Source organism: Zingiber officinale, chromosome 7B (assembly GCF_018446385.1).
Source record: "Zingiber officinale cultivar Zhangliang chromosome 7B, Zo_v1.1, whole genome shotgun sequence".
Classification (NCBI taxonomy): domain Eukaryota; kingdom Viridiplantae; phylum Streptophyta; class Magnoliopsida; order Zingiberales; family Zingiberaceae; genus Zingiber; species Zingiber officinale.
The window spans coordinates 86,630,247-86,656,474 of NC_055999.1; the positions used below are offsets into that span (position 1 = coordinate 86,630,247).

General features: G+C 40.5%; 3 protein-coding genes across 3 annotated transcripts; all 3 read right to left on the minus strand.

The window, feature by feature from the left end:
* Positions 1 to 2,592: 2,592 nt before the first annotated feature.
* On the minus strand, positions 2,593 to 4,000 carry LOC122004508 (calcium-dependent protein kinase 13-like). The gene is made up of 3 exons (XM_042559385.1): positions 3,934 to 4,000; positions 2,968 to 3,111; positions 2,593 to 2,753 (listed from the first exon to the last, which is right to left on the minus strand). Exons 1-3 carry the CDS (start codon positions 3,998 to 4,000, stop codon positions 2,593 to 2,595), a joined length of 372 nt encoding a protein of 123 aa, XP_042415319.1.
* Positions 4,001 to 4,142: 142 nt separating this feature from the next.
* On the minus strand, positions 4,143 to 4,667 carry LOC122004509 (calcium-dependent protein kinase 16-like). The gene has a single exon (XM_042559386.1). The coding sequence runs from the start codon at positions 4,665 to 4,667 to the stop codon at positions 4,143 to 4,145; it is 525 nt and encodes a 174-aa protein (XP_042415320.1).
* Positions 4,668 to 5,933: 1,266 nt separating this feature from the next.
* Positions 5,934 to 6,632, minus strand: LOC122004510. Its single transcript, XM_042559387.1, has one exon. It carries the CDS (start codon positions 6,630 to 6,632, stop codon positions 5,934 to 5,936), a length of 699 nt encoding a protein of 232 aa, XP_042415321.1.
* Between the last annotated feature and the right edge of the window lie 19,596 nt (positions 6,633 to 26,228).

Genomic DNA, 26,228 nt, shown 5'->3' on the forward strand with positions numbered 1-26,228 from the left:
CGCTCTTTTATGACTCCATGACATTTCATCATGCTCTTTGGTATTATGGTTTAAATTTATGTTAAGCATGTTATGTGACTCATATGATAGGTAGTTAGTGATGATGATTTGAAAAGTAAAGAAAAAGTTTTAAAGAAAAAAAAACTTATACTATAGATAAGACTTCCGCTGTTTTAAGAAGAAAAGATAAGTAACTCCCGTCAGCTTAAGAAGGAAGGGGCGGGGTGTTACAGCAGATATCCCTGTTGTAACTGCTAAAGTTGCTTTATTGAATGATGCAGCAACACTCATCATGTTGCTGCATGAAGAGAAGTTTCATTAAGAAACAAAAATAAAGTATCCGCACAGTTGTCATCAAACATTTCTAAAGCTTACCAATCCATGTATATGTTGCCAAGGCTTGACAATGCTTGTGGATGGTTAGGTTGTAAAGAAAAGGATGACTTGGGAAAAATTATTAAAATGAAGTTATTCAACAAGGAAAAAAAACTTAAGAGAATAAAAATATCCAAATTAAAAAGTCACCCTATAATGTCCAGCGTCTTTGAGAGCATGTCCAGCGTCTTTGAGAGCATTCCCCTTTTAATGTGCAAGAAAGTCAATCATTTACTAACTTGGCTCACCATCAAGAAGGATACCACATTTTGACATATTAGACCATTATCAACTTACCAGATTATTGTAAGCTTCAATAAAGGTAGAATCACAGTTGATAGCTTGCTTGTAATGCAGAATTGCCATGTCAAGTTGACTTTGTTCATAATAGATGCCAGCAAGGTTTCCTGCGTCCAGATATCCCCAATGCATAGTTGACATAATTAACTCTCTTCAGAGCATAGTTTGCAGCAAAGTTATCCACAAAATCAAAAAGAGATTAACAGTCCAATGACAAATGATAATCAAAGTGAAGAAATAAACAAGTAGATAATAGGTTCCATTATCACAACAGTTCACAGAACCTAAACATTCTAAAAATACTAAATCTAAGAATTTATTTCAGCCCTGGTCGAAAAGAGTACTCAGTTACTCCACAAGTTTGAGCAACAAGGGTGACTTAGCTATGTGCCACTGTGATGATAACCTACATTGACAGTGACAAAGGAAGAAGAGGAGAGATAAGTGATCATGGGCTTCTTTCGATCAAGGTTTTGTAAACGATCGTGGCAAAAGGGCTACTATTCAAATGGTTGAACAGGAGGAGGATGTGCTTGCTTAGCTCGCAAGAGAAGAGAAAATAGATGGGCCCGCTTGTAAGGAGCATTCAGGAGTTTAGGGAAAATAAGGAGTGGGTTTTAATGCACAAAACTCTAATTTATCGTTGAACCAGTCAACAGGACCATCCCAGTTTAGTTCAAGCCTGGTCCCACCTCGGTTCGACCATAAGATTAAGCCTAATTTGAACACGAGATTAACTTAAATATATCTATACCAGTTCTAACTCTCAAATATTGATTAATAAATTTCCAAAGGAAAACATGAAGCAAAGAGGTCATCAAATTCATGCCCTTTGCTCCATAATAAAATGGATTAGATTGCTCAATAAGAAAATGGGTTAGATTCTATAGGTTCAACAAAACCTATGGGAACTTAACAGTGGAGTGGAGTGGAATAAAAAGACGAGAGAGAAAGAAAACTAAAATAAAATAAAGAATAAAGCAAAAAAAATAGCTATAAAAATAAATAGAAAATGGAGAGGAGTCCTAATTGTGAATGAACAAATTCACACACAAAATTTAAAAGGATCTTTCTAATACTCAGAAAAGAATAAGGGCCAAAGGAATGATCATGAAAGATTTCATGTTTTTAGCAGTTAAATTATAAAAAAGTTTCTAATTTTTAGGACTATTGTTTACTTGAAAAATAGTTGTAAGGATTTTTCAAAATTTTTTCAAGTAAACTCAAAGGAATTTTTCAAGTATTGAAGAAGTTTGTAAAAATTCTTTGACATATAATTTTAGGACTATTGTTAACTACTAAAAATTTTGAAGAAGTTTACTTGAAAAATTCCTTTGAGTTTTTCTCAGAGTTGCATTCTGTTTCATTTTAATTCTCTTCGCCAGGCATCAAGGTTTGTTACAGAGCAATCTTGGCCTCTTTTGATAGGGTTCAGATGGAGTTGCAAATGATAGGTTTGTGACTTTCTACCCATTTTCTATGCTTAAAAGTTGGTTGGTGAACATTACTATACTGTTATGTATATCACACAAATGACAAATCCTTTGAATTGAATAGCAGTTTTGAACTGGTTTTTGTCAGACTACATTAGGCATACCCAAGAAAAGTTTTCTTCCTGATAGTGATAATAGACGCTAGTTGGGCTTCATATTCTTCTAGCTAGAACTAAAATGAGAAGAAACTTAGGGAATTAAATCATGTAAAATTCAACAGAAAAGGGTTGGATATAAGGAATATGTTTATGATTAAAAAAAAAAAGTATGAGCAATTCTGAATCCTGAAGATATTTTGTTATGGAACTAACAGTAACGATTGTGTTTAGTTCAAGCTAATCTTTATAAATTAGCAATACCATTTCAGAAAATAATGAAGAATCAATACTCACATAAAAACTTTGAATATGTGAATCATGAAAGATCATGAAAGACTGCCTTGCTTTGCAGTTAACCGAAGCTTGGGATCAGGTTCCAACATCAACCGAACTAAATTTTTAGCACTGCCAGAAATACTAGGCCATGGTTCCCATTTGAAATCTATTACGCCCCTAAGAATTGCTTGAGCAACTCCCTGTTCAGTTTCTGCAATTAAGAAATCATAGCTCGTTAGATAGAAAATGTATCTGAAGAAATACAAAAAGTGTATTAATTAATAGACAATAAGTATCTTATTAGCATAAAGTGATAGAACTAATAAAGAATAGATTTATTCATGGAAAACTTACAGTAGACAATAAGTAATTTATTTGAACAAATAATGAAGTGTGCAAAATGGATTTATTGATAGAAAGCTTACCAACCCAAAATGGTGGAACTCCACACAGTAAGATATAGAGTATAACTCCAGCACTCCATATATCAATTTCTGGTCCATAATTCCGTTTTAAAACTTCTGGAGCCATGTAATAAGGGCTTCCAACTATCTCAGAAAATCTTTCACCTATAATTGGGGTAAAAAGAGAAAAAAAAAAAAGTAGAGCACGCCCTTATAGTAAAACTAAACTTCAAGTTATGTTATTGAATGGAAGTGATCATTAATGAGACTCAACAAAAATGAAGATCATTAGTATGCATTCATATGGTAACTAATCATTCTAACTTCATTAACCAGGAGAACTTTAAGACTAAAATAAATAGATGAATACAGTAAAAATAAAACTCTCCCTCAACTCCACTGAACAAAAATTGCTTCTTGTTCAAGCAGTGCCATTGCCAATAGTTCACTCCATTCATAACATTATGAACTTAATCTTCTCATTCCAGACACTCAGAGATCAAAATATTCAAATTAGACATGAAAACAATCTCAATAAGTGCATTGCCAATAGTTCTTATAATATTACCAAGGAGGAGAAAATAAGGAAAACATTCTTACGAAGTGTTCTTTTGTTTTAGCAAACTAACTTAGCGAAATGCAAGGAACAAAATGTTAAGTAAACAATGAATTGTGAGATAAATTCTTTCCTTAGAACAACATTAACGGCAATACATGAACTATTTTAGAAGACAACACTAGCATAGATAGTTCCACGGCTGCACCACATTGTTAGCAACACAAAATAATCAGATAAAGACAGTATCAGTGGAAGAAATGTTATGTTAATTATCTATTCTGAACCTAATCACAGGATTAAATCAATGTGCCCACATCCGTACCTACACAGAAACTTCAACTAGTCCAAGCTTTTCTAATTAGAAAGAAGACACTTCATCAAAGGGGGAAAAAAATCAGCAAGTAGTAGAAGATGAGGATGATTTGGACCTGCGAAGTTCAAAGTGGCGAGGGTCTTCTGGTAGGACTTCGCGCAGTACAAGCAGCCATACACCATGGGACCTAAACTGATAGATGATGATCGTTCTTTGTCAATGAAATATGCAGCGAAATCAAGTGATCATAGTGGGAAAGAAGGGAGGAAATGGGGGATGAAGGAGAAAATAAGTGTACCCAAAATGGCGCCTCTTCCGGCTTCATCAATGTCCATTATGCAGGGCTTCGCAGTCCATCTCAGAAGGGAGGAGCAGGAGAAGACATCCTCCCTTCTCCACCCAAGTTGCTGCCAATTCCAACACAAGGAACTGAGGAAGGAACTCACGGATCATGAAGACATCCTCAATAATGGTCTTCATGACCACAGCTGTCACGCGCTCTGAGTAGTGGCCCCTCGCCACAATGCGGTCAAAGAGCTCCCCGCCCTCGCACAGCTCCATGACGAAATGCATGACTCCGTCATCCTCGCACGCCTCCCACAGGTTCACGATGTTGGAGTTCCTCGGCAGGTGCCGCATTATCGCGACCTCCCGCCGCACGTCCTCCACGTCAACAGCCGTCCGCAGCTTCCTCTTCGAGATCGACTTGCAGGCGAGCAGTTCCCCGGTGAAGTGGTCCAGGCAGAGGTAGGTGACTCCAAACTCCCTGCGACAGAGCTCGCAATCTAGCACGTACTTCTCCTCGATCCCGCCCACCGCCCTGGCGTCTCCACTAAGAACCGCCGCCATTCACTTGGAGTGCCCGCCGCTATTCTGGCGGAGGTGGTTCTTGTTGGCTAGTGGGCGGGTGTCGTGGTCATGATGGGGACGGGGGAAGGTCTTGATGTCCTCTCGGGCGATGGCCTCCGGCGAAAGGCAGCAGTTTCCCATATCGAGCTCGGATCTGATACCTCCGCTCACACAAATCGACCTAACAGCATGGAAGTGACTAGGGTTTCACATCAAATCAACCTCTCGCAACCACAACGAAAAAGAACCATTTTTTCCCTTTTGATTGGGGAAAAAGAGATAGAAGCAACTGAGAAAGCATCCGATTGGGGGAAGATGAAACTTTTATCACCGACTGGACCAACAAAAAAAACAAGCGAGATTGCGAGCAACGTGGCCGAGGTTTCACAACGCGGACGCTTCTCCTCCTCCTCCGTAACCGTGGCCTTGGTTAGCGGAGTTACAGGCGAGATGAGGATGAGAAGCGGAAGCTGCCATGGCGGTAGCTTTATCCTCCGCTTGGTCGAGTGCGAAGTGTAATGAGGGTGTTTGTCGGCTGTGCTCCGTCTTCTTCCTCGTTTTGTGTGCTTGAAGCCTTTTGAATTTGATTAGGGAACAAGAAGATGAAATTAGCGACAATGGATAAAGGAAAAATTACTGGAATATGAAGAAGGACTCCAGCAGTGGTAGTGAATGTTGGACCGGAGATGATGAAGGAAAAACTACCGGAATGCGAAGAAGGCCTCCTCTTCTCACCCAAAGGGAGGAGTTGGAGGAGATGCGGTGTGGTTGGACAGAGAAGCAAGGGTGTCGTGTCTTGATCCTGATCGGGAGAGGAAGGGGCGTCGATCTAGGAAGGGGAAGAGAGAGATGAGGTTGAGAGAGATGGTCGGAGGTTTAGGTTTAGGTTTAGGCGAGAGAGATGGTCGCGCGGAGGAAGGGGCGCGATATAGATTTAGGTTTGGAGGGAACTTCACAGTGTTGCAAATTTTGGCTGTGGGAATATTAAAATATTTTATTTTGGTTCATTAACATCGAATTTTAAAAACCGCGGTTAAAATCGGTGTCTATTAACGAAAAAAAGGGTGCTCATAGACATCGCCTAAAGAGCTAAAATCTGCGCTCATAGACACCGGTTTTTGGAAAAATCGGTGTAAAATACTCAAAGACATCGATTTTTGCTTAAAACCGTTGTTGTTCCACTGATGTCTATGAGGGTTTTTGTTGTAGTGATTGATATCATTATGTGACCCAGGTAAATCAAAACATGCATGCCATATCCAAAGATCATAAGATGCCACTGTTTCCAAAAATAATTGTTGGCTCATGTGCATGGCTAGTATGCATACCTTTCCATGCAGTCGGACAATTCTTCCATTTCCAGTGCATGCAGTCAATACTCCCCAACATACTTGGAAATCCCCGTTTCTCACTAACTGCTAGCAATCTAGGAATGTCATTGCTATTTGGAGACCACAAGTACTCATCTCCAAAGATCGAGATTACGACTTCGACAAAAAGTTTTATGCTCTTTATTGCTATGGTTTCTCCAATTCTTACATACTCATCCATGAGATCAGCTCGAACTCCATAAGCAAGGATCCTCAAGGCGACAGTCACCTTTTGTAAAGAAGAAAGCCCAAGAGTTCCAATAGCACTTCTTCTTTGAACGAAGCATGGCTCATGATTCTCCACATTGTTAAGAATTCGAAGAAAGAGGTCACGATTCATCCGAAACCTCCTTCTAAATATATTAGGAGGATATACTGATGCATCAACAAAGTAGTCACTAAAGAGACATATGTGACCCTCCAAAGGACTTCTCCTAATAAACGCACGTCGAAGTCGTTGCTTGCCGAGAATGATCTGTGATCGCGAACCTTCTTCATCATCCAATGAATCTTCAATTGAAAAGACAGTTACAATTGTTTCTAACTCATCATCAGAAGAAAGTAGACAATCATAATTACTAATGAAATGAGACATTATTGGAAATTTTTGGGAAAATTATAGTTGTATGAGATTGATGATATGGATAGGTACTCATGATATTAATGTGATTTTATACTAAAAAAATATGGCCATTGGAGGAATATAGACGTTGGAATAGTTGGTGCAAAATCATTAACATAGATAATAAAAAAAAAATAGAGAGGAGAGATAAATAATAATAAATAAATAAAGATATGGTAAATTTTAGAGTAGCTGATGTAGTGTGTATTGAAAAGTGATTCTATAAATTTAATAAAGTAGATGGTTTACCTCAAATTTTAGAGATATTGATAGAGAAGCTGATGTGGATGCTTTTAAGGTCCTATCTCCCTCAAATGTGCCAAAGCCCCAACTTAAGGCCCTATCTTCCTCAAATGTGTCAAAGCCCCAACTTAGCACATTTTTGAGTTCTATCCTATTGGTACAAATTTAATTAATCTCAATACCTCAAATTTTATTGGCACAATATAAACTCTTTAACAGTAAAAGTCAATCTTTCATTTTTAAGATGTCACAATACCTTGAAAATATCCTAAAGTACCAACTTCACCATGATTGAGTTAACTATCCTACCAAATAGAGTTGAGACACTCTAAATCCACTTAGTGCGATGAGAACACACTCTTAGGAACTCAATACCTATTGATGCTCGTTGGGAGTATTAGATACTAGATACTCACTAGAGATAACTTTCCAAGATATCTTTCTAATGACTTTATTAGGTTTCTTAAAAGCCTTAGCTATACTAGTTATTAATGTAGTTAGCACTAATAATCAAATTTAGTTTTTGATAAATGATAAAAGGTAAAAGTTAGATGTTGTGTGTTCTAATTTGTTTACCACGTATGCAGAACCAAAAGATTTGATGAGACCTGACACTAGGTTGAATTCTTGTTAGGAGGACCTGATAACTAGCAGGAAGCCCAGATATGTTGATATCTAATAGGAAGTTTAGTTGGGTCTATAGAACTTGACAACTGACTAAAGTCCAGATGGGTCATATGGTAGCTAGATCTAGTGGGTCAAGAGATCAAAGTCAAGAAAGTCTGCAAATGGTAAGTGGAGGCAAGTATTGGAGGAGAGAGTTCCAGTGGGATTATAGGCATTAATTCAAATTAGATCTATTCTGAAAATCTATGTTGATACAAAGACTAGATCCTGGTCTAGGTAAGATAGGATCTTACTTATAAATCTTATTTTGTTATGTGTTAACTCTGTTTTGTAGATTATTTTTTGTTATTGGACTAACATATTTTTATATGAGTTAAGTGCAAAAAAAAACCCTCAGATGAATAGTGCTCCATGAGCCTCAAGTGCTTGGAAGTGCCTTAGCAAGGTGATGGAGGTGCCCTGAGCAGGTTGGAGGTGCCCTCGCGCAAATAAAATTCTAGATAGAATTCTAGGATGAAGTTCAATGAATGGAGGAGCCTTAGAACTGACTAGAGGAACCTTAGAGTGGACTAGAGGTACCTCAGAACTGATGGAGGCGCCTTCAAATGGATAGAGGTTGAAGATTTCGAATCAGATCAATGCCATTGGAGACACCTCAAGCATTGGAGGCGCCTCCATTGACTTATATAAGGCAGGTTCAGGCAAGAGCAAGTATACAAATTTTCTACACACTTCCTCGATCATTCTGCTGCTCTGCCTTCATGCTACTATTGTGCTGTGGCACTGCTATACCCGACTACTACAGACTGACCAACACCGACACCTGAGCTTAATCATTTATCTATCATGTTGGGTAACACTTTTAAGTTAATTTAATTATTGCATAAGGAAGTGTAGGCTTGTTATACTTCCTTTCTTTTCTATACTTGATTACTCTATCGAAGTTTATCGGTAGAGAATTTTAGTAGATTATCCATCAGGAAAAGTCCAAAGGGCCTGGGTCTTGAAATAGGAGTTGTCGAAGGCTCTGAACTAAATAAATACTTATGTGTTCATTTTCTGTCTTTTCATACTTAGTTTTTTTTTCACCATGCACTTATTTTAAAAACAAAAAGTAAGTTTTAAAATCCATGTGATTCACCCCCCTTTCATATGCATCGATCCTACACTAGTTTCCTCAAGGTCAACTCTAGGGATAACTTTCTTTATAACCTTGGCTTAACTTCTATTCCTAGGGTTAGTTCCATACCTATATGGAACTCTATGGTAAGAGGATACATTATCCTTAGACTTAGGTTTGTATCTCAAACATTTCTTGTTCATAAATGACTCTTGTCTTCCTAATCCTAAGTTTTGCTTCTTAGACCTTTTAACATTATTTGTCATTTTTTTAGCGGTTTCTCTAATTTTTCAAGTCTTAACCTCAAAACTTGATTTTTAATCTTTAAATCCTCAAATTTAGATTTTCCTCATTGTCTTGGACATGTTTCTTTTTAGGCATATATCTAACTTGCCTAGGGTTCTTGCCTAAATTATTTTCTATCTTTCTATCCTTAGGTAAGGTTGTTATAGCATGATATGATATGTAATTTTTTTGTAAAATTATCATGCTTCCTATTTTCATGATAAATAATACTAAAATGATATAATTTATTTCTAACATGCTCTTTATCATGTTATAAAGAAGTACCATTAACTAATGATACCTTATCTTTGTTCTTAGAAACTTTCTCTTGATTTAAACTTCCTCCTTTGTTCATAGTCGGAATCCTCCCTCTTGAACAATATTGATTCTAATAATGTCCCTTTTTATTGCAAGAGAATCACATAATGTGCTTTTTGGCCTTTCGTATCACGGGACCAACCTCTTTGACTTCTCCTTCATCTTGGATGCCACTTTATCCTTCTTCTTACTTAATCTTGGACACTTTCTCTTATAATTCTCATTCTCCCTATACTCAAACACATATGATATGATTTTTTTACTTTTATAAATGGAAATAGTTATAATTTCATGATTTGTAGGGGTGGCATATGCTCCTTTATTGATTCTGAATGAAGACAAGGTCGGACCTGAGCATAGTCCCAAGAGGCACTTGTCTCAGGGCCCATCATCTTAGGGGGCCCAAAAAAAATAGTCAATTATATATACATATATTTTATCTTGAGTTTTTGTGTTAAGTGGCCCAGGAAAAAATATTCAGTCCTTTTATGTATTTTCTTAGTCAGCCCACATATGCAATATTCTATCAATATAATTAACAAATTAAAATCTAAAATTCTTTTTATCCCTAAACTTCAAGTCTTCAATTAAACATTTTAACTTTTTGTAGGATCGAGACACGCTAGAGGGAGGAGGTGGCGGGGGTTGAATAGCACTCGTGGCTTCTTCACATTCGTTTAAAATCAATCGAGTAAAATGATAGTGGAATAAAGATAAAAAGAAAGAAAGAGACAACGCTAACACACCAAGAGTTACTTGGTTCGGAGCCTATGTGACTCCTACCCCAAGGCTCGCATGTGAGAGTTCTTTCGATGTGCAAATACTAATCAATCCGATGATTACAAGAATAATTACAACTTTAGTACAAGTAATTTGGATAACAACAATACCAATGACTTGGAGAATCAAATCTTGAGCGTAGTCGTCATCGGAGTAGCTTTTGAGCGTCGAGGAGACATTTTCTGAGTAGCACGCAGAAGCAGAAGTTGTCCAGAATGTTGTTATTGAAGTGCTGGTCAAATCCTCCTTTTATAGCCCATTTTGGGCTCTTGGACTCTTCCTGGGTGCTCTCATAGGGTTGTCATGGTGTGCTCTCATCGAAACTTGATCTGCAAAAATTATCCATCTCCAGGCACCTGGACCACCCCCGGGCGCCCAGACCATGATGTAGGCCTGCTAATCATCGCGCTTCAGCTCACTACATAGATAGATTTTTGGCCATCCGGGCACTTGGACCATGAGGATGTCTGGAGTAGCTCCGGGCACCAGGACTCCTTTCGGGTGCCTGGTCCACCAATTTCACAACTATGTCTTCCAGTAAAATTATGTTAGTTTAGACAAATAATATGTAAAGAATGATAATATTTGACAGCTTTCGCACTGTCCAGTCCTGACTTTGAGTTTCACTGAAACTCTAGGTTGGATGGATGTCTACTGTTCCTTCTTCAAGGGACACATCCTCCCTTACTCTTCTTAGGAGAAATTACTTTTTGCTACACCGGTCCTCCAGACCATCTGAACTTTTGCTCAGCATCTAAGACTTCAGGTTTTCATGCTAAAAGTTTGATCCACGACCCACCAGTCTTTCACTTGGTGTTTGTGACTCCCAGGATTTTCACTTAGAGTCCTTAACTCTAAGATTTTGTCCAAAGTCCTTGATCCGTCAAGACTTAGCCTAGTCCTTCGGACCAGGACTTCGTTACCTAACCACAGCTAGGATTTTCCATTTGTCTAATCACAGCTAGGACTTTCCATCTGCCTAACCGTAGCTAGGACTTTCTTTTCCCTAAAATCGCTTTGGACTTTTCTTCTCATTTAGCCACACTTGTTAGATCATAAGACAATTTAACTTTGAACCTCTTTGCCATTATCAAAATATAGGTTCGATTGTTTGATGCTTCCTGTACCTACACTTTCAACTGTCTCATCTCTCGCCTCTCGGTCTCTAAACATTGCAAATTTGCAATCAACGAGTGCGATTATGTTTTGCACGTTGTGGATAACCGTCAAACTCGGACAGTGAAGGACAAAACTCAAAAGGTCAGGAGTGCTTAAAATTGTTAGTTTTAAGCCTTCAAGCCATAAATTTGGTAAACTGGAAGTATAGAATTATATGTAGAAGGTATGGCTGAAATCCTCTTCATTCCTTATTCGAAAACACCATTTTATATTTTGTGATGCATAGGCTATAGTTAATTTGATTTTTAGTTTGTGTTGAAATTTTCTTATAGTTAATGTAATTCCTTAGAAAAATTGGGACAACTTAAAACTGTAAGAGTTTTAATATTTTGATAATTCTTACATATTTTTTAGGTAAAATATATAATTAATGGCTCATAATCCCAAACATCTATCTAGCTATCAAAAAAGAAAGAGAAAGCAAAAGGAAGAAGCATTAATTCAAAGTCAAGCAAGAGATATTGATAAATATCTTTGTAGGAACAAGAGAATGATGGTAGAAGAAACAATTGATAATCCAATGAATGTGGAATAAGAGAATGAAAATAACATTAATGTTGAAGAACTTGATCAATCTTTGGATATAGAATTGATTCAAACCCTCAATGTAAATAAATCGAATGATGAAGATGATCTGGATATGGATAATAATCAATATGAAAATCAAGAGACTTTGTTTCCACTTGATGATTTAGGAAACTGGGATAAGATTAATTAAAATATTCAGGATTTTTTAGTTGAAAGGGGTCAAAGTAGAATTGATGGTGTTTTGTTTCCTAAGGACAATAATGGTAGGCATTTTGATGCATCACATTATAAGAGATTACTACCTAATGGTGAAAAAAATGATAGAAAGTGACTTGTGTATTCAATTTCTTCAGACAATTTTTTTTTCTTTTGTTGTAAATTGTTCAAAACCCAAAGTACCATGTACAAAATTGGTCAATTGGCTAATAAAGGGTACAAAGATTGACATAACTTGAGTCGTAGTTTGAAAAAAAAATCATGAAGTAGGTAAGGAACACATTGATTGTATGATTAATTGGATTGAATTGGAGAAAATGTTGAAAAAAATAACACAATTGATGATAACATACAAGTAGAAATCAACAAGGAGAAGGAGCATTGGAGACCACTATTAAAGAGGATAATTGCTATTGTGCATAGATTGGCAAAAAATAACTTGGCGTTTCGAGGAGATTATGAGAAAATTTATGCTGAAAACAATGACAACTTTTTGCAAATGATTGAAATGATAGCTGAGTTTGATCCAATAATGAAAGAATACATTTATCGGATACAATCAAGTGAAACTCATTATACATATCTTGACCCTAAAATCCAAAATGAGTTGATACAGATGCTAGCACATGAAGTGAAAAAATCAATCATTACAAAAGTTAAAAAGGCCAAATATTATGCAGTTATATTAGATTGTACTCTAGATGCAGATCATGAGAAACAAATGCCCCTTATAATACGTTGTGTGGATGGTTCAGCAAGCTCTACAGTGATAGAAGAATATTGGGTTGAATTTTTGAAGGTAGATGATATATCAGGACATGGACTTTTTACTGAGTTAAAAACTGTGTTGAAAAATCTTGGACTAAATCATGATGATATAAGAGGCCAAGAATATGACAATGGATCAAATATGAAAAGAAAGCATAATGGAGTTAGAAAAGATTATTAAATATTAAACCTAGAGATTTCTATATTCTTTGTGGATGTCACGACCTAAATTTGGCATTATGTGATATTGCGAATTGTTGTCCTTAAGCTATGTCATTTTTTTGGAGTAATACAATGGATATGTAAATTGTTCTCATCTTTTACCAAGCAATGGGAAATTTTCAAAGATCACGTGGAAGGTTTAAAAATTAAGCCATTGTCACAAACCTACGGGGGAAAGCCACGTTGAAAGTGTGAGACTAGTAAAAAAACATATTTCAAAGAAAAGCGATGCTTTACTTGACTTAGCAGACATGGGTGATGATCCAATAGGAAAGAGTGAGGCTAAGTCTTTAGCAACACATGATCTTGAAAATTTTGAATTCTTGGTTGGTTTGGTAATTTAGTACAAATTGTTGCATTTAGTAAACATTGTGAGCAAGATTCTCCAAGTTGAAGATGTAGATATTGATGTTGCTATTAAACATATAAAGGGTCTTATGCTGAATTTTGAAGAATATAGAGAACGTGGATTTGAAAAGGCTATTAATGAAGCTAAATAAATGCAAATAAATTGGGAATTGAAGCTTCATTCAAGGAAAAACTCATTATTAAAAGAAAAAAAAATAGTTTGATGAAACTATTATAGATGAGGTAACATAATCTGCGGAGGAATCTTTCAGAGTTAACTACATTCTCTTTTTGATTTATCAAGAGTATTCTTCTTTACACAGCCGATTTGAACAATTTAAAAAATATGAAGAAACTTTTGGGTTTTTATTCAGTTTAGAGAAATTAAAGTGTGTTGATGATGATAATTTGTTAAGATCTTGTGAAAATCTTGAACAATGTTTAAATCATAATGACAATTCTGATATTGATGGACATGAGTTATTCATGGAGTTAACTCTCCTAAATCATTCTTTACCAACATAAGTAAAAAGAGCAATAGACGTGTTGAATCATCTCAATTGCAACTGCCAAAAGAAGTTTCTCGAAGTGGAAATTGATCAAAAATTATCTTTGATGAACTATGTCATAAAAAAGATTGAATGAGTTGACCATGCTATCAATTGAGAAGAAAATTGTGGAATATCTTGATTACTCGTGCTTAATTGATATTTTTGCATCAAAAACAACAAGACGTGTTATATTTAAGTGAGTATTGGTAATATCTATAACTTATTATTGTTTAACTAAATTACATATATTGTATATATATGCAATTTCAAATTAGTATTTTGCTTTGTATTTTGTAGGTCTTAATGAAGAAGACTTTTGATTAAGAAAAATTGATCGCACAATGTGAGGGGGGCCAATTTTCGAAGCCTACGAAAACTCAAGTACGACCCTAAATGTAGACACTTCTTTTTGTTTCGGTATCAATGAACTACGCTCCCCCACAATCCTTAAGGTGGATGCCTCTTTGATTTTATCCTCAAATGTTGAACATCTCTTAAGCTCCAAAACCTCTTGTTCTTGATACAATGAGTTTCCCTCTTTAGATTTGACTTCATTTTGCATTGAGATAGGATGTTCATGAAGCTTTGCCAACTTGTTCCATAGCTCCTTGGTATCTTGATATTCTCCTATCTGTTAGGACCTTCGGATGCGGCTAGAGAGGGGGGGGGTGTGAATAGCCGACCCCAATTTCACGTTTCTTCCTACGAATTAGGTTAGCGCAACGGAAATAAAATAATAGAAACGAGAACGAGAAGATCAAACCTTAGACGCAGCGATGTAACGAGGTTCGGAGATGATACTCCTACTCCTCGGCGTATCCGTAAGGTGGACGAAGCCTATCAATCTGTCGGTGGATGAAACCCCGGATAACCGGCTAATATGAACTCCTTCTGGGTGGAGAAACCTCACCACAAAGTCTTTGCAACAGCAAAACAGAGGAGTACAACAATAGAGGAAGCAAACAAGAACAATAGAAATTGTAAACACACTTGCTTGCCTTCTCGTCGGAGTCCGTTGATGGAGCAGCAGCTTCACGGCTCCAGCAGCTAGAAAACCAGCACGAAGCTCACGCGAAGCTTCAGCAAACCGAGAGCTCAGCAAAGCTCAAGAGGAAGAAGAAGAATTAGCAGAAGCAGCTCTTCCAGTGTTCTTTTTCGTTCTTCACTGTAGAGGCCTTATATCATCTGGTATCTCCCTGCAACCTGGGAAGAAGAACAGACGAAAACAGACGAAGCAGAGATAGCCGTTGTGTCGCAACGGCTAGGCCTGGACCGATCAGTCACACTCCTGATCGGTCCAGGAGTGTTCTGATCGGTCTTGGGACCGATCAGCCAACTCTCTGTGAGAGTTGGCCTCGTCTCTGATCGGTCTGTGGACCGATCAGGACTCAGGTGGATCGGCCCACAGACCGATCCCCCCTCTTTCTTCTCCCGATCTTCTTCGCTTCTGATTGGTCACCAGACCGATCAGGTAATTCACAGAAACATACTGTTTGGTTACTGATCGGTCACCAGACCGATCAGTCAACCGGTGTATCACTGGATCGGTCACCAGACCGATCCAGGTTTAGAGCTCCCAGCCCTAAACCCTACCTGGTCCTGAGAACGAGCTACCGAGCCCTCTCTGACCTAGTCCGGAGAACGAGCTGCCGAGCCCTCTCCGACTTTGTCCAGTCCAGAGAACGAGCTACCGAGCCCTCTCTGACCTAGTCCGGAGAACGAGCTGCCGAGCCCTCTCCGACTTCGTCCGGTTTAGAGAACGAGCTACCGAGCCCTCTCTGACCTAGTCCGGAGAACGAGCTACCAAGCCCTCTCCGACTTCCCATGCCAAGTTTCCATACTTGGACTTTTCCCGTGCCAAGCTCCCTGCTTGGACATTTCCGTGCCAAGCTCCCTGCTTGGACTTTTCCGTGCCAAGTTTCCATACTTGGACTTTTCCGTGCCAAGTCTCCATACTTGGACTTTTCACCAGATGTCTGGTCAACCTTGACCTATCTGGATTTCCCTTGCCTGGGTTCACTCACCAGGACTTTCCAACTGCCTAGTTTCACTCACCAGGACTTTCCCTTGCCTGGCTTCACTCACCAGGACTTTCCAACTGCCTGGCTTCACTCACCAGGACTTTCCCTTGCCTGGCTTCACTCACCAGGACTTTCCCTTGCCTGGCTTCACTCACCAGGACTTTCACCTGGCTTCACTCACCAGGACTTTCACCTGGCTTCACTCACCAGGATTTTCACCTGGCTTCACTCACTAGGATTTCCCGAATCAGGTCGACTCACCTCGGGTCAACCAGGTCAACCTTACCAAAGATTACACCCACAATCTCTCAAGTTTGTATTCTGTCAAACATCAGAATAAAACTTTTCTACTCTCGTCAAACATCAGAATAGAGCTTTTCTATTCTCGTCAAACATCAAAATACAACTCGAGTCAGGTCAACTCGAGTCAAGTCAACCAGGTCAACCTTGACCTAAGGTTGCACCAACAATCTCCCCTTTTTTGATGTTTGACAAAACCATAAACAAGTTAGGTTAACCCGATAACCTAACTTAGGTTTCCCAATATTCTTCCTTGAACATTCTCCCCAAACTCTAATGTTCTTCCTTGAATATTCTTTGGACATTCTCCCATTCTCCCCCTTTTTGACACACATCAAAAAGAGTGAATCAAGGTCAAGAGTTTATTCCTAATGAAAGTCCCATACCTTTCATTGAAACCCTTAATTTCCCCTTGATACTAAAGTCAACAATCAACTTAGTGATAATCTCATATCACTCAAGTCTTTAGAGTAAAAACTCCCCCTAAAAGTCAACTCCCCCTTGACCATTGCACCAACAATGTCTTGGAGAGTTTCAAACCTTTAGAAATCCAAAACACAAACTGTGTTTTAACTTTCAGCTAAAATTTCAGACAACACAGTCAAAAATCAGCATTTTGGCACGCCCAGCCTTTACTGGATCGGTCACCAGACCGATCCACACTTCCCTGGATCGGTCCAGTGACCGATCCAGCATCCCCTGGACCGATCAGGGAACCTCCTGATCGGTCACACATGTCTGATTTCTGATTTCTGAATTTCTTCCTCCCGAAATTCAGAAACCCCTACAGAATTACAGAAAATTCCAAAAATTATAAAATTTTGAGGATACATTCCTCATAACATATACTATCATGGAAAAATAGTTTTCTATGAAAATAACTTCCATTTTCAAATCTTGATACAAAGTTTAAAAACTTTGAAATTGTTCAAGTTTACCTCAACTTTGTATCAAATTGCTCAATGATGAATGCTATCACTAGAAAAGCTTCATCAAGGTTTTTCAAATCAATTTTGAAATGATTTTAAACCATTCAATTTAGGACCACAATCTTAGGGCTAAATGTACATGACTTGTACACAAGCTTTCCCTATGATCCTCCATTTTGAATTAGGCTCATCTAGGTACAAGAACTATGCACCTTGATCCTAACTCATGATCCTAATATCTCACACACATCTAAGGTGTATCAAACACATCCAAGTCAATTTTGATGTGAGATATGGTTTAGGTCATCTTAATCTAAGTTCTCATGCATTTTCTAAACAACAATTTGATTTCCATATCAAATTGTGTTTTTGTCCTTAAATCAAATTAATTGATTATAAATGCAAAAGATGATGACATGGCATAAAATAATATCATAAGTGAAAACATGTGCCAATGTCATGATGTCATGTCATAAAGTAATGAAACTTAAATAAGGCATGACATATAACTAACCTAAGCATTATCATGACATTTCAAATGATAGTAAATTAGATATGATGTCATGACATGGCATATGGCAAACAATATATGGCAAATAACATATAAAGGTATAGAAAATACCTAATTCTAGCTTTAGTTGCCATTTTTGATAATTTTGATCATTTTGCCATAAATTCTATATTCCTAAGTGTAACATATCTAAATTCATATGCTAAAGATTTTTAGATCACTATGTGCCAATTAGATTGACCCTAGAAAATTCCTCAAATGTGGTTGGCACATCCTAATCACCTTAGGAATAATTTTTAATTTCATTTTCAAGGCTTGATTACACTTTGAAAATTCCTAAAGTGCTACCTTTTGTCATGAATAGATTAACTACCTATTCAATTAAGGTTGGCACACTCTAATCCATCTAGCGTGATGGAATCATGCTCTTAGGAACCCAATACCTATTTGAGCTCATTGAGTTCACTAAGTATTCACTAGGGATGACTTCCCTAGCAACCCTCCTAATGACCCTCTTAGGCTTTAAAGCCTTAGCCATTTGGGACTCATCAAGATCAACTCTAGGGGTGACAACCCTTGTGACCTTGGTGATGGTCTTCCTAGCCCTAGGTCTTGTTCCATAATCGAATGGAACATTATGATAAGTGGGCTTGGCCACTTGAGACTTAGGTTTGTGACTCAAACCTCTTATGTCCTTGGGCTTTTGCTTTTGACCCTTAGGCCCTAAAGATGATTTCTCCAAATTCTTAAGGGTCTTTTCTAAAGTGTCAAGTCTTGACCTCAAGACTTGATTTTCCTTTTCTAATACCTCAAGTTTTAATTTGTCATTTTTCTTTGAGGTATTCCTAGGCATATGTCTAGTTGTTTTGAGATTCCTACCTAGTTTTTCCTTAACCTTAGATGAGTTAGTCCTAGGGTTGGCATTTCTAGTATTGTTCTTGTCTAGGCTAACATGTTTTGCACCTAAGCACATGTATCGGTTTCTAAGATTATCATGCTTATCATTATTGACAATTGCAATAAAATTACTAGCATGTGTCTTATAAGGATTGCAAGAATGTGCCTTAAAGGATACCTTAGGATTTGCCTTAGCTCCCCCTATAGATGTGCTTGGTCTCTTGTCCTTGTGAGGTTGCCTCCCCCTCGGACATTGACTTCTATAATGTCCCCTTCGCTTGCATTGGAAGCACACTACGTGCTCCTTGCTCTTGCGTTTCGGGGCTCCGGCTTCCTTGACCTTTGGTGCCGGTGGAGTCTTCCTAATCCTCCTTGGACACTTACTCTTGTAATGTCCATATTCCCTACACTCAAAGCACATTATATGTAATTTACAAGAAATTAAATTGCTTGAGTTACCTAGTGTTGAGGGTGGATATGAGCTTTCTCCTTCATCCCTTCCGGAGGTAGAGGCTTCTTCTTCTTGCTCCAATCTTGAAGAAGAACTCTTCTCCTCTTCTTCCTTAGATGTTGAGTAGCCCTCAACTTCTAATTCCTTACCTCCATGAAGTGAGCTACTTGACTCACTTGACTCCTCTTCATGACTTGAATTGGAGCTTCCCTCATGGAACTTGGCCAAGTTGTTCTACAATTCCTTGGCATTGTTGTAACCACCTATCTTACACAAGATATCGTTAGGTAATGAGAATTCAAAAATTTTCATTACCTCGTCGTTGATTACGGATTGGTGGATTTGTTCCTTCGTCCACCTCTTCTTCTCAAGAATTTCTCCTTCTTCATCCCTTGGAGGAACAAAACCTACTTGTACACAATTCCAATTTTCTAGGTTAGTCATAAGAAAATACTTCATTCTTACCTTCCAAAACGCGAAGTCATCGCGATCGTAGAAGGGTGGAATCGTGACGTCTTCTCCAAGTTGATCCATTCTCTAGCTCGTGCTCCCCCGGGTGTTAATCCGACGAAGAGCAACCTCGCTCTGATACCACTTGTTAGGACCTTCGGATGCGGCTAGAGAGGGGGGGTGTGAATAGCCGACCCCAATTTCACGTTTCTTCCTACGAATTAGGTTAGCGCAGCGGAAATAAAATAATAGAAACGAGAACGAGAAGATCAAACCTTAGACGCAGCGATGTAACGAGGTTCGGAGATGATACTCCTACTCCTCGGCGTGTCCGTAAGGTGGACGAAGCCTATCAATCCGTCGGTGGATGAAACCCCGGATAACCGGCTAATATGAACTCCTTCTGGGTGGAGAAACCTCACCACAAAGTCTTTGCAACAGCAAAACAGAGGAGTACAACAATAGAGGAAGCAAACAAGAACAATAGAAATTGTAAACACACTTGCTTGCCTTCTCGTCGGAGTCCGTTGATGGAGCATCAGCTTCACGGCTCCAGCAGCTAGAAAACCAGCACGAAGCTCACGCGAAGCTTCAGCAAACCGAGAGCTCAGCAAAGCTCAAGAGGAAGAAGAAGAATTAGCAGAAGCAGCTCTTCCAGTGTTCTTTTTCGTTCTTCACTGTAGAGGCCTTATATCATCTAGTATCTCCCTACAACCTGCGAAGAAGAACAGACGAAGCAGAGATAGCCGTTGTGTCGCAAGCAGCTGGCTGAACCGATCAGTCACACTCTGATCGGTCAGAGTGTTCGATCGGTCTTGGGACCGATCAGGCCTCGGCTGATCGGTCCCCAGACCGATCAGCCAACTCTCTGTGAGAGTTGCTCTCGTTCGATCGGTCGTGGACCGATCGGGAGGATGCCTGTTCGGTCTATTCTCCCGTTCTTCTCGCCCGATCGGTCACCGGACCGATCGGGACTCCTGAAACACATTGTTTGGTTACCGATCGGTCACGGACCGATCGATCAACCGGCGTATCCTGGATCGGTCACGGACCGATCCGGTTTAGAGCTCAGCCCTAAACCCTACGGTCCCGAGCGAGCTACCGAGCCCTCTATGACCTAGTCCGGAGAACGAGCTGCCGAGCCCTCTCCGACTTCGTCCAGTCCAAAGAACGAGCTACCGAGCCCTCTCTGACCTAGTCCGGAGAACGAGCTGCCGAGCCCTCTCTGACTTCATCCGGTCCAGAGAACGAGCTACCGAGCCCTCTCTGACCTAGTCCGGAGAATGAGCTACCAAGCCCTCTCTGACTTCCCATGTCAAGTTTCCATACTTGGACTTTTCCCGTGCCAAGCTCCCTGCTTGGACTTTTCCGTGCCAAGCTCCCTGCTTGGACTTTTCCGTGCCAAGTTTCCATACTTGGACTTTTCCATGCCAAGTCTCCATACTTGGACTTTTCACCAGATGTCTGGTCAACCTTGACCTATCTGGATTTCCCTTGCCTGGGTTCACTCACCAGGACTTTCCAACTGCCTAGCTTCACTCACCAGGACTTTCCCTTGCCTGGCTTCACTCACCAGGACTTTCCAACTGCCTGGCTTCACTCACCAGGACTTTCCCTTGCCTGGCACACTCACCAGGACTTTCACCTGGCTTCACTCACCAGGACTTTCCCTTGCCTGGCTTCACTCACCAGGACTTTCACCTGGCTTCACTCACCAGGACTTTCACCTGGCTTCACTCACCAGGATTTTCACCTGGCTTCACTCACCAGGATTTCCCGAATCAGGTCGACTCACCTCGGGTCAACCAGGTCAACCTTACCAAAGATTACACCCACAATCTCCCAAGTTTGTATTCTGTCAAACATCAGAATACAACTTTTCTACTCTTGTCAAACATCATAATAGAGCTTTTCTATTCTCGTCAAACATCAAAATACAACTCAAGTCAGGTCAACTCGAGTCAGGTCAACCAGGTCAACCTTGACCTTGTTGGAGCAATCCCAATGGTCCGCGGGACCATGTGTTTTGGTGTTTGGGCAAAGGGTTTAAGTTAGGTTTACCCTCGTTATTTGATATGTGTACTTGAGTTGTGCAGGACTGCAGGTGACACATGTGACTCAGGTTGACGGCTTCGGGTCCGATGAAGGATGGCATTGAGGACAAGCCGCGGGCTTGAATGCATCTGAGGGATCGTGGACAAGGCAGCAAGGACAAGGGCCGAGGGAAGCGACTTCGAGGCATACGCGAAGGATGGCATTGGAGACAAGCCACGGGCTTGGATGCATCCGAGGGACGAGAGCCAAAGGAAGTAGGCTTGAAGGCAAGAGGTCAAGGCTGCAAAGAAGAGTCAAGTGAGTTGTGAGGGTCCGAGTGCGAGTGAAATGTACTCGGGATGGGAAACCCTAAGTTTAGGGTTGTACCAGTCGACTGGTACTGGGACCAGTCGACTGGTGGTGAGCACAGAAGCATTCTGTGCCCGAAATGGCTGGGATCAGTCGACTGGTCATGGGACCAGTCGACTGATAGATAGCCGTTGGAGTGTCGTTGGGCTGACACCAGTCGACTGGTGCATGGACCAGTCGACTGGTAACGGGCAAATCAGCAAGGCTGATTTCCACAAGCTCTATAAGAAGGAGCTTGGGATGGCCGGCCAACTTGACGAAATTGGACTTGGTTAAAGTCTAATTAGTAGTCTACTTGTGCTCAAGAGATCTTTGTGTGCCAAGAGATCTTGGTTGGAGTTGTGGTGAGGTTTCTCCACCCACAAGGAGGTTGAGCTAGCCGGAGTTTGCCGGGGACTAATCCACCGACGGATTGAGGAATCGTCCACCTTACGGACACGCCGTGGAGTAGGAGCAAGTTATCTCCGAACCACGTAAACACCTTGTGTTAGGGTTTATGTTTGGTTTGTTGTCTTCTTCCTTCTTGTTTTTAGGTTAACTTTCGTATTTGTTAGTTTGTTTTTGTATTCCGCTATGCACTAACATTATAGGAAGTAAAGTTTTGGGTGAGACGCTATTCACCCCCTCTAGCGGACGTCAAGGTTCTAACAAGTGGTATCAGAGCGAGGGCGCTCTTCTACGGACTAACCGCCAAGAGAGCAAGAAGCTAGAGGAAGAAGAAGATGGAGTCCAAAGGACCACTCGGATGGGATATCCGAATTCCACCTTCGTATGACAAAGAAGACTTCAATTATTGGAGGAAGCGGTTGGAGACATGGTTCCAAATGGATTGGAACCAATGGGTTGTCTTGAGTGACCCATTTGAAGCTCCTACGAACAAAAAGGGGAAGTCCCTCCGACCTCGACATTGGACCGAGGAACAAAGGGAGCAAGCGGAGGCGGATAAGGAGGTAACAAAAATTTTGTTAAATCTATTACCTTCTAATATCATTGTGAGTGTAGGTGAATGCACAAGTGCATGTGATCTTTGGAAAAAGATCATTGCCTATCATGAAGGTCCGTCACAATTCCAAGGAGTAGAGGAGTCTAAGGAGAATGGCTCAGTGGTCCAAGAGGAGAAGGAGGACCAATCGGATGTGGAGACTAATTCAACATCAAGTGAGGAAGAGGAAGTGAATTCAGTCACATCCGAGGAGAAGGAGGATGAGGTAGCATCTACATCCTCAAAGGGTGAAGAAAAATCGAAGACAAGTGAGGAAGAAGAAGAAGTCTTGGAAGTAAACCTAGTGAGCACCTCCACCGAAGTGAAGTCAAAGAACAACATAATTTGCTTCGGTTGCAATGAAAAAGGACACTACAAGAGTAAGTGTCCGTTGGGTAAGAAGAAGGTTACTCCTAAACCCACTCAAATTATTTTAGATACTAATTTGGGTTGTAGGAATGATGGTGCCATGAAGAAGAAGGAGAAGAAGCACATTAGATGTTTTACTTGTGGTGAACTTGGACACTACCACACAAGATGCTCGAGGAAGGGAGAGTTCAAGAAGTTGGAGCATCTAAAGAAATGGGAGAAGAAGAAGAGGAGCTCAAGTCAAGGGGGAGCTTCAAGGGTAAGGGAGGTATACCCTAACTTGAAGGTTAATTCAAATTTAAACTCCTCCATGCATGCTAGGAAAAATAATGTTAATCATTATATGCCCATGCAAAATTTTTGGATTTAGATATCATGATCGGAATAGGGTAAATGTGGATCATAACCCTAGGAAATCTATGCATGATAAATTTAGAAATGGTAGACCTAAGGAGACCCAAGGCATTAATCCCAAGAAGGGGAGGCATATGCCTAGAAAGGGTAGGTCTAGGAATGTCCAAGGTGGACATGTTGACTCTAGGGTTAGGAACCTAGAAAGGGAGAATCAAGCTTTAAAGGCAAAGCTTGATGGTTTAGAGAAATTCCTTAAGAGATTCACTATTGGATCTAAAGGATTAAATATGGTGTTGGGTAGTCAAAGACCCAATAAGGATAGATCGGGTTTGGGATACCAATCTAGTCCCTCCAAGGTCAAAAGGAGACCATGTGCTAGGGTGACACATGATAAGGGCAAGGGAGAGTCATCCAAGGCCAATAAAAAGAAATATGCTATGGTTGCATATGATTATGGCAAGGATGATGTGTCCAAGGTTAAGAAGATAGGGAGATCTTCTAAGGGACATCATTGTGGTTTGGTCACAATAGATGAGTCACCTAGGGAGGTGACTAAGGTAAAGAGCTCTAGGGGGAGCTCCAAGAGTCAATTTGAGACCCATGGCCAATGGATCTCAGGTGGGTTCTACTTGGGGGTCTAGAAGAGCCATGGAGTGTGCCAAATGGTTTAGAGACAGACTTAAGTCTCAAACCTAGGGATTTGGCACACATGGATTATGTTTCATGCAAGGAAATATGACATTAAGGGTCATATTGCATGATAATTGGTTATGGATGTATAGATGCCATATAAACCAATGCTAGGGATGCATTGTGGGTTGGTATGGGCAAATACATCAAGAGGAAGCCAAAACTAGGACTTTAGGTCAAGGTTCAATTGAACCATTTAGCTAGTTTTGGATTTTGTGTCAATCTTGGGATTGATGATAGATACATTTTGTAATGTATTTTTCCCAAGTAGACACTGGTACAATAGACCTCTCCACAAAATTTGGGAATTTTTGGAGGTCTAGGGAATTACTGGTGCATTTCTGAAGTTGGCCTGAAAAGGTTGATTTTTTCAGAAAAAGGGTACCAGTCGACTGGTGCAGATACCAGTCAACTGGTAACAGTGTTTTTCGACCACAGAATGTTTCTGTAAGGTTTTGTCGAAGGGGGGCAGTCGACTGGCACTTGGGGCAGTCGACTGATACCAGTCTGAAACTGTTTTCAGCATTGGTATGTGACCATGTCAACTCGGTTAGATGTATGGGATCCAAGGGGGATTAATACATGAGTTTAGGGTCAGTTAGATGATAAGTTTTCAACAATTGGGATATTGTTGGAGAACTTTTTGGATGTTAGGCAAAGGGGGAGAAGTAAGGTTTAAATTGGGAAAACCTTAAGTGTCTTTGCGTAGGGGGAGCCTTGTGATAGGTTCTTAAAAAGCCCGTGGTAAAATCCTAGCTCATTGGAGAGTTTAGGTGTAGGGGGAGCCTTGGGATAGGTTCTTAAAAAGCCCGTGGTAAAATCCTAGCTCATTGGGGAGCTTAGGTGTAGGGGGAGCCTTGTGATAGGTTTCATGCATGTTTGCATTTTGATTCGGCGGTTGTCAAGTGTGTAGCCTTGGCAACGTAAGTCCAGTGTGTAGCCTTGGCAACGTAAGTCCATTCGGCGGTTGTCAAGTGTGTAGCCTTGGCAACGTAAGTCCATTCGGCGGTGTAAGTCCAAGTGTGTAGCCTTGGCAACGTAAGTCCATTTATTTTTAGCATGTTTATTTGCTATATGTTTTCCCTAACTTAAACGTATTGCCAAACACCAAAAAGGGGGAGATTGTTGGAGCAATCCCAATGGTCCGCGGGACCATGTGTTTTGGTGTTTGGGCAAAGGGTTTAAGTTAGGTTTACCCTCGTTATTTGATATGTGTACTTGAGTTGTGCAGAACTGCAGGTGACACATGTGACTCAGGTTGACGGCTTCGGGTCCGATGAAGGATGGCATTGAGGACAAGCCGCGGGCTTGAATGCATCTGAGGGATCGTGGACAAGGCAGCAAGGACAAGGGCCGAGGGAAGCGACTTCGAGGCATACGCGAAGGATGGCATTGGAGACAAGCCGCGGGCTTGGATGCATCCGAGGGACGAGAGCCAAAGGAAGTAGGCTTGAAGGCAAGAGGTCAAGGCTGCAAAGAAGAGTCAAGTGAGTCGTGAGGGTCCGAGTGCGAGTGAAATGTACTCGGGATGGGAAACCCTAAGTTTAGGGTTGTACCAGTCGACTGGTACTGGGACCAGTCGACTGGTGGTGAGCACAGAAGCATTCTGTGCCCGAAATGGCTGGGATCAGTCGACTGGTCATGAGACCAGTCGACTGATAGATAGCCGTTGGAGTGTCGTTGGGCTGGTACCAGTCGACTGGTGCATGGACCAGTCGACTGGTAACGGGCAAATCAGCAAGGCTGATTTCCACAAGCTCTATAAGAAGGAGCTTGGGATGGCCAGCCAACTTGACGAAATTGGACTTGGTTAAAGTCTAATTAGTAGTCTACTTGTGCTCAAGAGATCTTTGTGTGCCAAGAGATCTTGGTTGGAGTTGTGGTGAGGTTTCTCCACCCACAAGGAGGTTGAGCTAGCCAGAGTTTGCCGGGGACTAATCCACCGACGGATTGAGGAATCGTCCACCTTACGGACACGCCGTGGAGTAGGAGCAAGTTATCTCCGAACCACGTAAACACCTTGTGTT